The sequence below is a fragment of the Pleuronectes platessa genome, chromosome 5, assembly GCF_947347685.1.
Source record: "Pleuronectes platessa chromosome 5, fPlePla1.1, whole genome shotgun sequence".
In the NCBI taxonomy this organism is placed as follows: Eukaryota; Metazoa; Chordata; class Actinopteri; order Pleuronectiformes; family Pleuronectidae; genus Pleuronectes; species Pleuronectes platessa.
In genome coordinates this window covers 26681338-26697494 of record NC_070630.1, presented here as the reverse complement: position 1 = coordinate 26697494, position 16157 = coordinate 26681338, and the positions used below count along the sequence as shown (strand labels likewise).

The 16157-nt window shown below is 38.7% G+C and overlaps 1 protein-coding gene across 3 annotated transcripts in view; it reads right to left on the bottom strand.

Moving 5' to 3' along the window:
• The window catches only part of gdpd5b (glycerophosphodiester phosphodiesterase domain containing 5b), a 54915-nt gene that overhangs the window by 21172 nt on the left and 17586 nt on the right, over window positions 1–16157 (bottom strand). For all 3 annotated transcript variants that reach the window (XR_008338528.1, XM_053423151.1, XM_053423150.1), the window contains exon 3: window positions 731–834. Coding sequence is in view for 2 of the 3 variants with exons in the window: in XM_053423151.1 (XP_053279126.1) it covers window positions 731–834 (104 nt within the window). In the remaining variant the exon portion in view is untranslated. The remainder of the gene's footprint in view (window positions 1–730; window positions 835–16157) is intronic.

Sequence of the window (16157 nt, the reverse complement as noted above, 5' to 3'; positions counted from 1 at the left end):
ACAAGGTACCACCTCCCGACACAACAAAGACTGACTCGTATGTGCAATTTAATTTATCAGGAATTGTAAGTGGATGTTGGATGTAGAATTTGCCCCTATATGTAAATTATGGCCCAGATTTAGAATAATCCTAACTCCGCCACTGATAATAACTGACAGCCATTAGGAGACCATAAACAGTAGAGCCTGGGGGTCTGATCAGCCTGCTTTGGGCCTGCCTCAGGAGTGGGTGTCTTGTGAGCAAAAAGCAGAAAGACACTGAGAAACACAAATGAAGATGAGTTCCAAATAACATCCTCTGGTGCTTTTCATCAGAATATCCCCAGTCAATTAGTGTTGATCCACAGGTATTGTGTCCTAATAACTAGTGTGTAATGTATGATTTAAACAATATTTTGCTTGTATTTGAAATAACGCTTACACATGGTATCTTACAGTAAATGTCAGTCACATCAAGTAGTGTTTTTGTACATATTGTACAGGGCTGACATTATAGGAAATGTTTTTTGAGCAATATCTCTGTTACATAATGGTGTAATCTGTGAAGTCCTGGGTCTCTGCTCAGATTAAGGCAGTAGACAGATTAAGCTCGTGATTTAGGAAATTAATAAACAGACAGGCACAGATAAAATCTATTTACAGCCAAACCAGTAAGGTGACGGGCGTCTGGTGCTATTTTAGACATGACAACACACACACACACAAGCAGTCAGTTTGGCTATGTACTCACCAGTTGAATTCATTGTAGTCATTATGTGCCTCCCACCAAAAGTAGCACCAGACCAGCAGCAGACAGAACGTGAGAAGGAGGATGAGTGACCACAGCAGCTCCCACTTGTCAAACACACAAACATGATTATATTACATTATTATTATTATTCTCACATGGACACACAGACACACACACTAACTTTTTCAGAAGATTTTCAGAGACTTTATAAGTGAAGTTCACTTTTCACAAGATAATCAATTTTTGAGCACATGTTTTGAACTGGCTACTGAACTCTTCAAACAGTATTCCCACATACGCTTTGCTAATTATTAAAGATTTATTTTTAATAACTTCACATGCAGGACGACTAATTACTGTCCTGCACTTTTGCACTGTGGCAAAAATTAAACCGGCCACATCAGCAGACAAAGATGGACAGAAGCGTACACCTGGGCCATACCCCAGAGGATTTGGAGGCAGACTCCGCTACAGTACATCTTTCTCAAAGTAAGCGACTGAAAATCCATTTTCTCTCCTGTCACTTGAGCAGCATCTGCTTCGGCTGACTTTAAATGAGCTGCTGACCCACACGTTCACAATGTTAATAGAATGATGTCTCTGTATTGAAGAGTAATTTCGGACTTTATCAGCTGATATGCAATAGTAGTAGTAGATTTGACGTTGACTAATTATTAATAATCATGAAATCTGATTGTTAAAATAAAGAATTATTTATTAAAAATAATTAAAAATTATTAAGCTATTAAGAATAGTAAAATAATTAATTAAAAATGATATGGTTATCAATTAATAATAGTTAAATAACTAATGAAAACATTAAAATTATCAATTAAGAACAGTACGATCTGTAATCGTTGCGGGGCACCACCCTGGTTACAGGGACCAACCAGTCAAACTATAATTATCAGTCTCAAGTGATAAAAGTTCAATTAATAATCTCAATATTTAATAGTAATGATTATATAATAAACAATGAAGGGTTTTAAGTTCGAGCACAGGCTATAGTAATCCAGCTGCATTCACATACATATGCACAAATAATCACAGAAATACAAATACTTTAATTACTTTTATTTATTTATTAAAAAGGGAAATAAAGTTAATGTTATTTCAATGATTCTTCATTTAACAAACTCCAATATTTCAAAGATGGCAACAGCAGCAGCAGCACTTATCACAATTGTCACATGTGATACTGAGTATCTCTGTGTGCGTGTGTGTGTGTGTGTGTAAGAAAGAAAAAGGGGGAGTGGCTATGGCGTAGTGACGAGGTCACGTGGTGACGTCATCTGGCCGAATTCAAGAAAATGTTACGTCACGTAATTTCAAGATGGAGTTTTACGACCCCAGTGACGCCATGAGGTCGAAGACAAGATGGCGGTCAGTCACATATGTTACACAAAGGAGTTTCAGACAAAGAGATCCTTATCTCATGGTTCTGGCGCCAAAGGACGTCGAGATGTATTCCGTCTCTTATAGTCTAGATTTATCCATGTAACATGAAATGTGTGAATGGACATCAGGACGTGTGTAAAAGCAGGTTTAGGAGAAAAGAGAGAGAGAGAGAGATCAGAGAGAGAAAGATATCAGAAACATCGTCAGAGACAAACTTCCGGCAAAGCAGGCAGTCCAGTTACGTGAGATTTATCTTTTAACAGATGTAAATCTCTGCACAATATCTCTGACGGTAACACGTTAAAAGGAAGCGCCGGCTTGTTACCGCGCGCTTCTCAAAACACAGTAGACAAAAGGAACCGGATGTGACGTCTCAGTTCGCAATGTGTAACAGGGCTGAAAATAGATTCGGCGATCTTCATAATACATACACTCAAATAAAATGACAAGCTAAGTATAAATACTAGTCTTTGCCCAGACAATAAAGCCTCTTACTGTGACCTCCGCTGTGTTGCTTGCGCGTGGCGCGCGGATTTTTTCCGGAAGTCCAGTGAATCTCGTGTTGTGTTGTGTTCCTTGAGGTACATGCGGTCAGCGAATTCCCGGAATTACACCACGTTCCACATTATTATGCAAATTGGATTTAAGGGTCATAAACATTCATTTTTTAGTTTTTGAATTAAACTCATGGATGGTATTGTGTCTCAGGGCTATTTGGATGATTGAAATCAATGTCAGACACCTGTGATAATTACTTTTCCAGGTGAGCCCAATCAAAGGAAAAATACTTAAGAAGGATGTTCCACATTATTAAGCAAGCTACATATTTCAGGCAAAATGGGGAAGAAAAAGGATCTCTCTGCTGCTGAAAAGCAGCAAATAGTGCAATACCTTGGTCAAGGTATCACAACATTGGATATTTCCAAAAGAATTGCTCGTGATCATCGGACGGTGAAGAAATTTGTCACTGATTCACAGCACAAGCGGGTTCGTTCAGACAAAGGCAAAATAAGGAAGATTTCTGCCAAACAAATGCGTAGGGTTAAGCGAGCAGCCACTAAAATGACATTGAATAGCAGCAAACAGGTGTTTGAAGCCGCTGGTGCCTCTGGAGTCTCGCGAACATCAAGATGTAGGATGCTCAAGAGGTTTGCAAGTGTCCTTAAACCTATTATTCGGCCACCCCTAAACCAAGCTCACAAGCAAAAAAGGTTGCAGTGGGCTCAGGACTACATGAAGACTAACTTCCAAACTGTTTTGTTTACGGATGAGTGCCGTGCAACCCTGGATGGTCCTGATGGATGGAGTAGAGGATGGTTGGTGAATGGCCACCATGTCCCAACAAGGCTGAGACGTCAACAAGGAGGTGGCGGAGTCATGTTTTGGGCCGGAATCATGGGGAGAGAGCTGGTAGGACCCTTCAGGGTCCCTGACGGTGTGAAAATGACCTCGGCAAAGTACGTAGAGTTTCTGACTGACCACTTTCTTCCGTGGTACAAAAAGAAGAACCGTGCCTTCCGAAGCAAAATCATATTCATGCATGACAATGCACCATCTCATGCTGCAAAGAATACCTCTCATGAAACTCATGGTGTGTCCCCCATCTTCCCCTGACCTTAACCCTATTGAGAACTTTTGGAGCATCATCAAGCTAAATATCTATGTGGGTGGAAGGCAGTTCACATCCAAGCAGGTGCTCTGGGAGGCTATTATGGCATCCTGCAAAGACATTAAATCAGAAACTATCAAAGAACTCACAAGTTCAATGGATGCAAGAATTGTGAAGGTGATATCAAAGAAGGGGTCCTATGTTAACATGTAACTTGACCTGTTAAGATGATTTTGATTAAAACTTTTTTTGATTTCAGTAAATATGACCTCTTAATGCTGCACATTCAACAAATGACAAATTTTTGTTCTTTACAACCTATAAAATATCTTGAAACTTTGAAACTCAGAAACTCTGCATAATAATTTGGAACACTGCATTTTGAGTTTTTTATTTTTGAAAAAAATACTGTTATCATTGGGAGGTTTGTTCAATAAAAATTGAATTATACTCCAACAGTTGATGACTGGAAAATTATACTGACTGGCTGTGTATTACTATTTAGGAAAATCTGAGCAAAGTGTAATTTGCATAATAATGTGGAACGCGGTGTAGATGAAGAAGTCGTGGCTTGAGCTTGGTAGCGCTGGTTCATCTGTTGCAGCGGCTTCGTGCTGGGACCGGATGGAGCGAATTCGTCTCTTGCTCTTAGAATCGGAATTAACCTTTGTTCGTCTTCTTTGACGGGATTCTGCTTCGTCCTTCTGCGACAGAATGATGCTTTGTCCTGCAGGGATTAACAGCTGTGGCGCAGTTGTGGATTGTGGAAAAGAAAGTCTCTGAGCTCGGCCTGCGAGTGAGTTCCTGTGAGCGTCCTTTTCAAGTTAAAAACAAAAAGTCTCCAGCAAAGTAAAACATTGACTGAATAAAGAAAATGAAAAAAATAAAATAAAATAACTCTGGTTGCCCCCTTTAGCAGTTAGAACATCTGGAAGACCCGGAGGGGTCCTGGTTGAAGTCTTCCGCAGGGGAAATGGCGATGATTATTGGGGTCTCAGCAGTTTTAAACTACCTGAGAGGTCCTCCTCCTTGAGGAGTTGGTCACGGCTATCAGCCAATTGAATTGTCAGAGCTGGACCCCAGTGGGAGGGGCTTGGCCCTCACTGGGCGTCTACAGACCCAGCAGGGGTTCCCCTGGTCCTGCGGGGGTCTTGAAACCTGCTGTGGCTTCTCGAATCTGCCAGGTAAAAGTACTCACAGGTGGATCGGAATGTTCCACAAGGCCTTGATTTATACAGGCCTTTGTGTTAACCTCTGCCCTGTGTCTGGTGGCCATCCTCTGGGCTCTGGCCCAACACAGCTGACGTCAGTGAACTCTTTAAGTGAAAGGTGTGAGAATATGCGCATATTAAGCAAATATTATAAGTAGTTAGATAGCTATTAGCGAGTCGAATTTAGTTTTATCTGGACAAAATTGCACAAATCACTTTTTTCAGTCAATGTATTTCTTAGATGTGGGTCAACTGTAAGTGTAATCAAGTGTTTTCATGCAATTGCAAGGTAATGGAATGCAAAAAAAGGGCAATACGAGTATGAACAACAAAGATGTATGACATGTTGTTCTTACTTGATCATTTGGTATGGCATTTTGATAACTGATTGAGCAATGGAGAAATATGTAACCTATGCTGGTTCCATCTCCTCCAATGTGAGGATTTAGTTTGTCTTCATACAAGAGGTTTAAAGAATATAAAAGAAAAACTTACTTGTTGTTAACTATGAACTAAACCCTGATCTGTAGAATACGACATTTCGCTGCCCAGTACGATCTTACCTGTAATATAGAAGTAAAAAGTAAAGCTGAATCTGAAGCAAGAAAAACAAATAGACTATCCATATTTATAAGCTGCTGCCTAAATATCCTAGAATAATCTGTATGTGTGCATTATACGCACTAGTGTCAAGATAGACTCTCAGTCACCTTGAATGCACCAGTGTTGTACATGCCAAGTATCAGATTATTATCTCCTCAACCAGCTGATGTGATACAGGTAAGACAGCCTGTCCAAGCTTTTTATATGTGATCTCATCCTCACTGTGGTTTAGTGCACTAAATCTTAAGTTCTTCACGTATTTAATATGGAAAGTCTTATCATAAATAAAACATAGTGCTTCCCCAGATTTCATTATTCATCTTGTGAGCAGTTTGTGTGTGAGTGAGTACGTGTTTTCAGGGCGTGTGTGCGAACGTGAACCATGGAAGGATATCAGATGATATTCAGGCATAAAACAAGGTATAAATTAAGCCGTTACCAATCAAATTTGAATGTCGGGGCTGCCGGACACTAGGATGACACCACAGGAGCAGTTTGGTATCTGCTGTTGTTTTACATTTGAAAAATGTATCACCAGGTACTTTAATATTATATATGCACACCGTCTACAGACTTGGCCAGTATTTTATTGGATTGGATTCGGTTGCAACACTGTTTACCCCTGAGACTCCAAAAGTGATTTGGCAACACTCCATCGGCATAGTGGTGATAGATAATTAGTGAATTTTCCTTTTTCAGTGAACTTTAAGGTCCTCTTACATCAGATAAAATGGGCACCATCTAAATAATAATTGGCTACACACATCTCTCAACATTAAGCTAATTACATCAGAAGTGGCAGACAGCACTGCTCATTGATGACAAAGCGCCATTGCTGGTTCCCATGATCCTTGGTGACCACCTGAAAACACCTGGGAAATCTGACCTTGCTCCTGAGGGATGACATTGTTCCATCCCCTTCACTCTCTCACTCCTCCAACGCCCACCCCTCCTCTCTGCAATAATGTGGATGTGATCCGAGATGCCCCTGAGAGAACCAAGTTCTCTTTAAAAGATTAGATCATCTAATAAACTGAAAAACATTTCATACGTTCCATAAGAACATGACAATTAGGCATCTGTTATTGTTGGATAAATATGAATCTGTTTCTAGGGAAGAACATCCTGGGTTTACACTCCAGGGTCTTAGTGGTAGCTCTTTGGCCTTAAGGAGTGGATAGTTTTGATATTTCATTTAAAGTGTAGCTTAAACCCCCAAGTTTCAGCTGAAGTGTCCCTCATACACATACAAGATACCAATTAGCTTGTTAATGATCTAGGTTGCTATGAGCAACAATTCCAGTACCAGCACACACACTTTAGCGATAGAAATGGCGTCAGAAGTAGAGGCCATGTGCCTCTGGAGTTTCCTGACGGCCAAGACCATTGTCGTCCTGAGCCGCTTGAACTGCAGGTATAGGCAATGTGTGAGGTTATCCAACCTCACAGACGGCTGTCTTAGCCAGCGGTTCAACATTGTGTGTGTTTGTGTGTGTGTGTGTGTGTGTGTGTTTGAGGATGGGGGACGTCTCTGAATGGTTGACAGTGTGGTGCATTCATTTGAAAATGAGAGCAGCTTTAGAGTTTCCCACTCACAGCCCACCCATGCATGCTGTTTTTTATAAAGTTATCAGTATATCCATGCATTCTATTACAGGACAGCACAGTTTACAGCTCAAAAAGCCCATTCAGGTGTGCAGTATCTATTTAAGTTACTAAAGTTCCTGGATATTCGTTGTAGCAATTTAAAAAATAAGACACAAAGAGAGCTCTGAAGAATACCTTACATTTCTTGTTAGTGAACCTTTAAACCTCCCATCAGGCCTGATGGTCCCTCTTCCTGTTTCCCAGCTAACTAAGCAGCAGAACTTGTGTGGCCTGACTTAGCCTGCCCTGGCGACATCACGTTAACATTCTGCATGGCTGGCATTTTATTCAGGCGCAGCACCCCCATGGCAGCAGAAATCTATCAGAAAATCACATGCTCTGCTTTGGGAATCATACGGTTTGAAGAACAGTGCACGCTAATGGCCAACCATGCTTTGCTCTAGTAATTACCCTGACTATAGTGTTACGCTGTTCGCCCCTTGGAGAAATCATGGAAGACAAAGAGGACATAGTTCACCTTTGGGAAAACTAAGAGCCACTGAATAAGCTCATATTCAAATCAAATTATTAAATTGAGCTGTAATTAAAGCATAATTCCAAATTATTCAAATGACTTTTCAAAATCATCAAGGACCTTTTTGTAGCTACTTTAAGAAATGTAGTCCAAACAACTGCAATAGCATACATTAAATATATTTAGAAAACTAATTAACCGTAAATATGAAAAAAGGATGGAAGTAAAGCTAACTGTATTGGACAAATTTCACAGCTTAAACATTAATATTAAATGGATAGGACAAATATAACTGTAGCATGTAGACATTTGTATCCACTAAAGATTTATAATCCCCCCCAGCCAGAAGTTGCATCAGTGATTTAACATCTGGGAAAAGCAGGTGTGGTAATTTCTGCCCTTTTTCAGACAAAGTAAAAATCCATCTACAGACATATCCTTGCAAAAATTTAGCATTTAAAAAGCACTTGTCTGGAGTAATTGTGGGAAACCTTTCGGTTACCTTTGTCTATTTCTTCTTGTTAAGCTGACACCATCAAGCTGTTTAGTTATCAATGCTGAGTGATCACAGCGACAAAGTAGCATTTTCTGGTTCAAGATCTAATGGAAATCATTTGTGCTTTATTGCTTCCAATCATAGACTGTATTTAAAAATGGACGACATGACAACTACACAAAAGTGAAGCCAAAGCCTCTTGATCTCCCCCTGGTGACTGGATACATAAGGTCATAAAACCCAGCTCCTTCATCTTAGCAGATGGAACATGGACAAACCTAAAACTTACACGTCAAAAAAAATTCTGTTTAGGCAGTTTATCACACTGATATTTCTTCAAGTGTTATTTTTTCTAGTAAAGTCGGTTTAAAATTAGTTATTTGATGCAAAAAAAATGTGTTGAAATGTCATGATTAACAAATTTGCATACTCTGGCTCTATATGCTCAAGATGAAAGTGTTCATATCCATGATATTATGACTCAACTTCTAGATTGTTGCAGGAAGTTGAGACTGGAGATGAGCTGTGCATATACACAGTCTATGCGTCCACTTACACCATCAGGTTAGTATCAGGTTGTCTAGTCTGAATTTATATCATTTCAATTCTTAGCTTCAGCCATGTTCATTTACATCATTAGTATTATTTAATACCCAGCTAAACTGAAAGCAGTGATAACATTTTGCAGTAAAGATATAAATTTGGATACTAAAATGATTGCATAAATAATTCTGTTTCGTGTCGGGTGAGTCCGTTGGAGTGCAAAGGGATTAACTACATCCTCAAGTTACTTAAAAACTCTTTATATTTTTGAGCTGACTTACAAAAACTTTTTTCGGTAACCATGCCAGGAAAATGACACATGCGCAGAACATGGTTTAATCAAAGACAAATGTAGCATCACTTTATAATGTAGATTCCATAATGTGTACAGCGGTTTTCTGATATTTACTTGTTTTCCTTTTCCCTATGTGCACAACGTCTAATGCCAACATGATTTAGGCAACAGTACACAGTGCTACCCACAGGAGGGACATTATGCATGCTCAGCTGCTGCTCTATTGCACAGTCCATGCATGCATGGGCATGTTTGTTGAGGTACAAATAAGAAATCACACACTCACAGACCACGTTGTATTACTATTAAAAAAAAGCACATGACAATCTTATCTACAAATTTGTAAGTTATGATGAAACTATGTGGTCGAGAAGCTATACAAAAAGTTGCATAACAAAACCTGTCATTCTTCAGATTCATAGGTCAGGTTGTGTATTGTTGTGTACATTTTCTTCAAGCTACAATACACACGCCTTCTGTGTATAACTCTGACCTCCTTACCAGCAGACAGGGAGAGAAAACAGCCCAACGGCCTATTAATCACACAAGCCAGCATATGTAACGTTATTATTATAACTGCACACATTTCTACCAAATAGCACTGCATTCTTTGATATGACTACAGAGTGAACTTGCATGTTATGCTAAATGAGCCTGTTTGGGTATGTGCTGGTTACAGTGTGTGGGGATATATGAAGGAGTTGTACTTGCATTATGTACAGTAAGTTACTGTGTGTGGCTACAAAAAGGTGTCCGAACTTGTCTACACTTATATGACAAAGACAATTTTCCCAACACACTTTGTGCTTGACGGATAATGCGCTTCTGACTGTGATAGAGCTGCTGTTTGTGTGGGTTACACAACTGACAAGATTAGTCCGAATGAAGACAGTAGCTACTGTAAAAGTAACTACAAATACATGATTAAAAAGTATGTAAAGACATAGAACCCAACATTTAGAGCACAACTATCTAAGCAATTTATAGTGATTTAATAATATATTACCCATGTATATTTATTAGTGCTGTCAAACGATTAAAATATTTAATCGCCATTAATCGCATTTATTTCATAGTTAACTCGCGATTAATCGCAAATTTGTATCTATTCTAAATGTCCCTTCAATTTTTTTTTTTACATAATTTTTTTTCGTTTTAATGCTCTTATGAACATGGAAAAGTGAATTGGCTTGCTTTATGCAAATGTTTTATTTTATTGAAAAACAACATTGCCAAACAGGGCAATACAAAATAAAATTATAAAGTGCACATTTCAGGTAAACAAGGACTCAGCCTATAGTGCAGCTAAACCATGGCTTAATATTTTTTTTTTTTTCAAGTTTGCTGTGAACATAGCATTTAGGCCTCTTATTTCAGAAATAATGAATCGTAACAGTTAGGTTACCAATAAAAGGTAAGCCTACTACTTCTTTGCTTTCAGCCAGCTACTCAAACAGAAAAGCAACAAAATAACAAACAAAATACACAGGCAAGTGTCGGCCTACTTTGAAAAAAATTAAACAGAACTTTGTAGGGCTATTTGAGTCCTCCCCATATTTGTGGAAAATGTATGAAATAAGAAGTACCCTATTTTTAAATAAATACAAATATATAGCTGCAGCCTAATAGCTTAAAAATATATATTTTAGTTGGCGAAATATTAAAACAAGAAGCGAGAGCAGGTCAGACTGGTGTCGAACGCAGATACTAAAGATCGGTAGAAACCAACTGCAGCTTCTGCTCTGATCAAGACGCTGAGGCGCTGATCTCTGATCAGCTGAGACCAGAGAAACTCTGTGTTTTCACGGTTTCCATAGTTAAGAGGCAGTCAGTCACTGAGCGTGACCGACTTCACGTGAACGAGCTCTGATCTCACTGTGTCTCTCTGAGCGAGTGCGCGGTGGCGGTGGGCGGAGCCACCGGACCGGTGCGCTATCTGGGAGGACACACACACATACACACACGTGTGAGAGTTGGCAGCTCTGCGTTAATCTCGCGATAAAAAAATTAACGGCGTTAAAATGGGTTTGCGTTAACGCCGTTAATAACGCGTTTAACTGACAGCACTAATATTTATAGAGCATAATTTACTCCATACACAATACACATTACAGTTTTGAAATGATTTATGTCCAATTATGGATTCAGTTAGGTACGAATGTGCATTGGTTTGTGAAACTCTTCATTGAAGCCCTGAGATTGGAATTTAGCCCAGAAACATCTTGTTTTTTTTAAAACCAGAAGTAACTATATTTGGAGGATCAGGGGGTGGAGCGTGACAGAGCTTAAGGATACTGCACGCCCACCTGCACTTATCAGCCGTCAATATTAGCTGTCTAGATCATAAACACAGTAGGAAATGTTTACTGATGATGAAATTCACGTTAGAGTTTCTATAGTTTCTAGAGAAACAAACTTCTAATTGCAACCAGTAAAGTCACCCACTGCTGGTCATTCAAGATAATTCATTATGCATTGACTTCACTTTCCAGAACTGGATTCTGTATCCATTTTAATATAGTCTATGAGTACAGTATGCTGCCATCTAACATGCCAACACTGCAGAGAGAAAATATGATGGATACAGAAAAATATGAATTCACAGATAGATCCAAACAAACACATTTTCATAATCTATAAGGCAAAAAGAAAAAGACAAAGCTACTGCAGCTTTTAATCTTTCTCTGACTGTGCAGCCTCACATGCCTCCCTCTTTGCCTCTATCTTCACTGGACTTAACACCTCAGTCCCTTGTCACATTCCTGAGCATATCCCGATAAGTCCCTGGCATTTCACACTGGGTGTGCACAGCTTTATAATGCAGCACCAGAGTAAGGCACGGAGAGTAATGTGTCTGCAAAAATAGGGAGGAGGAACTGAGGATAAAAAAATAAAACACTGGCCAAGTACTGAACTGAAATTTCCCAATACTTTAAAATGAAGATATACAGAGAACACTGTCAATGTATTTCCCTTTTTTTTTTTTTTTTCCCCCTTCATTTTCTAATATTAAATGTAAAGCTTTAGCAGGACATCATGCAATCTTTTCCAGCTACCAATTGTTAGCTTGTAGCATTTGATGTTTGGAATTATTTGTTTAGGTCAGAGGAAACAGACAATGTGGCACAAGTCACTCACTCAGAAGAGGCTCAGCAGATGCGCAGAAAGAAGCTTGAGGCTTTGTTAATCACAGCCAATAAAGTCAATATGTTGTTCTGCAACAATCCGAACACTTGCATGTTTATAGTTGGATGGTTTTAGATTAAAATAAATCACACTGGCTAGAGAATGAAATTGCAACCCATGCCTTGACGTGTACTAACATTATAGAGAAGCTAAAAATACATCCCTTGTGCTTCAAGGCCTTATTTTCACGATCTGGAACATGTCAGGGTATCCTGCATGACAGACATCTTTTAGGAAGGAAATGTGGGGAAGTCAGGAGACAATAATCTCTTCTGACAAAAATACAAAATCTGTGATATATATTTTATACTATAGTCAGTGATTAACAAGTGTGCAGCTCATGGCTTTTCTTAATTATCTATTGTGTATTGAAGAATATTCTCATAAAACCTGATCATATTTTCCTAAAGCCCGGGCTGACATCAGATATTCAGTACCCCATCACAGGACATAAAGAGCTGATTCTCTCAAACGAGAAGATGCAAAGGTAAATGTTTGGCACTGGGGATTAGCACAAATCATTATACTTTACACAAACTATCTAGATCTTTATACCAGAAACACAAACAGAGAGAGAAACAATTCATGTCTTTGAGGGATGCTGCAGCTACCCCACTCCAACCAGTGAGCTGACCGTGGACACAGCCGTTAAACTTTTTCGAGCACGGGCGTGGTGAGCATAGTAAAAATAAGTTACTTTAAATCATAGGCTGTATTATGTTCAAGGGGAATAATGAGAAAAGGATTAATGCATTTTCATTACCAAAATAGTATTTGTTTGACCCTGCTTAACCTTTTTTTCCCAAGCACACTGTGAGAGTTTTTCCTAATCAGGATAACTCTCATTAACAATTTATGAATCATTTACAGCTGCGCTCACAGCTTCTGAAAGCAAATATTTACTGTCGATGAATTGATAATGTGAGATTGAACAAGGGATTTCCTACATATTTCAGGGCATACTGTAAATATGTTTTAGATACAGGGTTTGTTTTATTACGCCTGTAAATCTAAATATCAGCCTTTACTCAGGTGAGTAACACAACAATGGATGATTTGGAAACTATGATAAAAATCAAATCAAAAACCTACCCTCTCTGCTGTCTTGGCACTAACAAGTGGGTGCCCCATCTTTATGTATTATTTAAATGCTGCGTTTTGATTTTTATGGTTATTATAATATATGTATGACCTTCAAAATCATCCCCCATGAAATAATAACCCAATGTTATTCTTTACACACTACCCTTATTAGTCATTATTATTCCTGTATCCTCCCCATTATTCAATTCCACTCAACAGTGGCTCGATCCCAACTTTCCACAATGTTTTAGGAAAATAAGTTCTTTAGTTTATTTTCATGATCAACAGACAATTACAACATTACTTCCTTGGTGGACGTAAAAATGGAATTCTGGACCCTCTTACCTAACCTTGGAAAAAAATGAAATATGTCTAAAGCAAGACAAAGGAATAATTTCACGAACAAAATCTCTTCAACAACTATTTGATTATATCCTCTTGCAGCCAAGTAAGTGTAAATCTTAATTCTAGGTAATTATTTTTGCCTGACTCTTCCAATACCTCACAGTGCAGGGAAAATGAAGACCACAAGATCACTGCCAGATGATGGCAGAGCAGCTTTGTTTCCAGTTTTGAAGCCTTTGTGTGACTGTATGGTAATGAGTGGCTAAATGGAAATACTTTCAATTATTACTGAGAGGTCAGATCGGCTTGCACTGCATGACGTGGGCCTTCCCTCTACAAAGCACCTTGAGTACAGACAGAAGCAGTTTCGCTGAGACAGCCAGTCGACCTGAAACGGCTCATCACAGTGAACAAAGATGATAATGGGGTGAAATAGCATGAGCTACTTGTGGCTTATGAAGGATTGCACCGTTGTTTCAACATGACACTCTCAGGTCTCACGCCTCTGTGATTCGCTCAGGTCCAGTTACATGTAGCGGATACCTGCCCTTGATTGGTCACAGTTTGTTTACTGGGATCGTTACACATGCAGGCTTATGTGACATCACCTTGACCTACGCTAGATAACACTCGCAATGGAAATGACAGGTCTTTTCAGCACCAGGACAAAGCAGCACTTGGTAGTGGCTCAGTGTGTCAGTTCGCTATGTGGAATCACCTGGATGGAAAGGTTGTGCAGTCTATAGCAGAGTGCATGTGCCTGTTAGCTTCTTACACTTGGGTCAAGAGCATGTTCGTGTGCTGTACAACACCACATGGTCAAAACAAAAGGATGAGCACCGTGAACAAATAATGCCGACTCTGCACTATCCCGTCAGTGAGCCTGAAAGACAACCACTGGCAACAGGAAATAGAGCTACACAGTGTCAAGTTTCCTGCAAACAGGGGGAAAGAAAATCAATATGTCTTTATTTAGTTCTGCTATGCTGACTTGATCCAAGTGCTGTCAATGACTTGGTGTGTTGTTTGTTTCTGTTTAGACATCTCATTTAGGGTTATTGTATGCTATATGTCTTTTTTTTATTGTTTTTGCCTACAAGACATGATATCTGTTGTTCTTGGTCTCTGCTCATATTCAGTATAATATGGCTGGGGGATATGACTTCAAATCAAAATCACGATTATTTTAAACTTTCATCTCGATTACAATTAATGAACGTCACACACCACGTAACATCTTGTGTTGTGTGTGAACTATGTATGCATTTAAATACTTGTCTCCTAAACTTTAGAGCAAAACAAACAAACACAAAGTAAACTTCAAGTACTGTAGCCTCCGTGTGCATATAACCTCTGATTAGCAGAAATCCAACAGTTTGTGAATATACGCATTGGGGAAAGTACTAACCAAATTAACCGACATGAGTAAAATTAGGTTGGTTAGAGGTTATAAATGTTGTTATATGCTGCACTTGTTTGGGATTGCTGCAGCAACATAACCTTTGTGACCTTAGATAGAGAATAGAGGAGATTAAGGGAAAGCTCAGAATACATGGCTCATCTTGTGTACCAGGCTGTGATACTGATTCTGGCATGTGCCTAATACGATACAAAACGAATGACTAAATTCTTTGGTTGGGGGTTGAATTTGACAGCTATGGTTTCAAATTTGGCTTAACATTTTAAAAGAAGCTGTAGCTACAAAGGGAAAACTACAAAATAAAAATGAATTCAAACATTCATTTCAAACGGCATATTTTAAAAAGTAACTTTAAGTTCTTAACAATAATTAAAAATGTCAAATAAATTACTCATACATTTTCATTTTCTTAAAGTCATCCCAGATACGACTGCAATAAAGAACACTATATTCTGCACTAAACAACAGCCAAGTTCTATACTAATATGCACACAAACACTATAGGTAGACATTTATGACCAGAACTCAAAACTAATTAAAGCACAGTGGAAACAGTGGAGTTTTGTGATGTTGAATGAGCCTCAGTGTGGAAAGCTCAAGGTTACTGGGTGGAGAATAAGCCAGTAAGGACATATTTGGTCAAAGATAATTGTTCTTGGTAAATCAATGTTGAAAGACAAACATAAGGGGAGGGTATCTAAAGACCAGGGGGTATAACACTGCTTTGGATGTTAAACACAGACGTACGAGCCTTGTATAGGTTTGATTTTTTTTTTTTTTTCATAGTAGGACAGTCAGTAATTGAGCCCTTTCTTCACAGCAATCTTGTTATTTAAGGTATGATAAGACAAAGATTAACGTAACAGCTCCAGTAATAACTTTTGAATTCAGCAGCCAAATAACGGAGTGTAATGATTTACCCAAAAAATATTTTTAACACAATTGAAATTGATAACGTCATTGGAAGTCCAGTATAAAGGAAACTAGAATGGCACTCACTAGAGCACATACTTCCTCCAAATTCTTATGAAACCACATTTAAATTCACTCGATCTGCACCGAATTATACATACTCATGAATATCATTCCCCTTATTATGCCTGTTTTTTTTTAAGA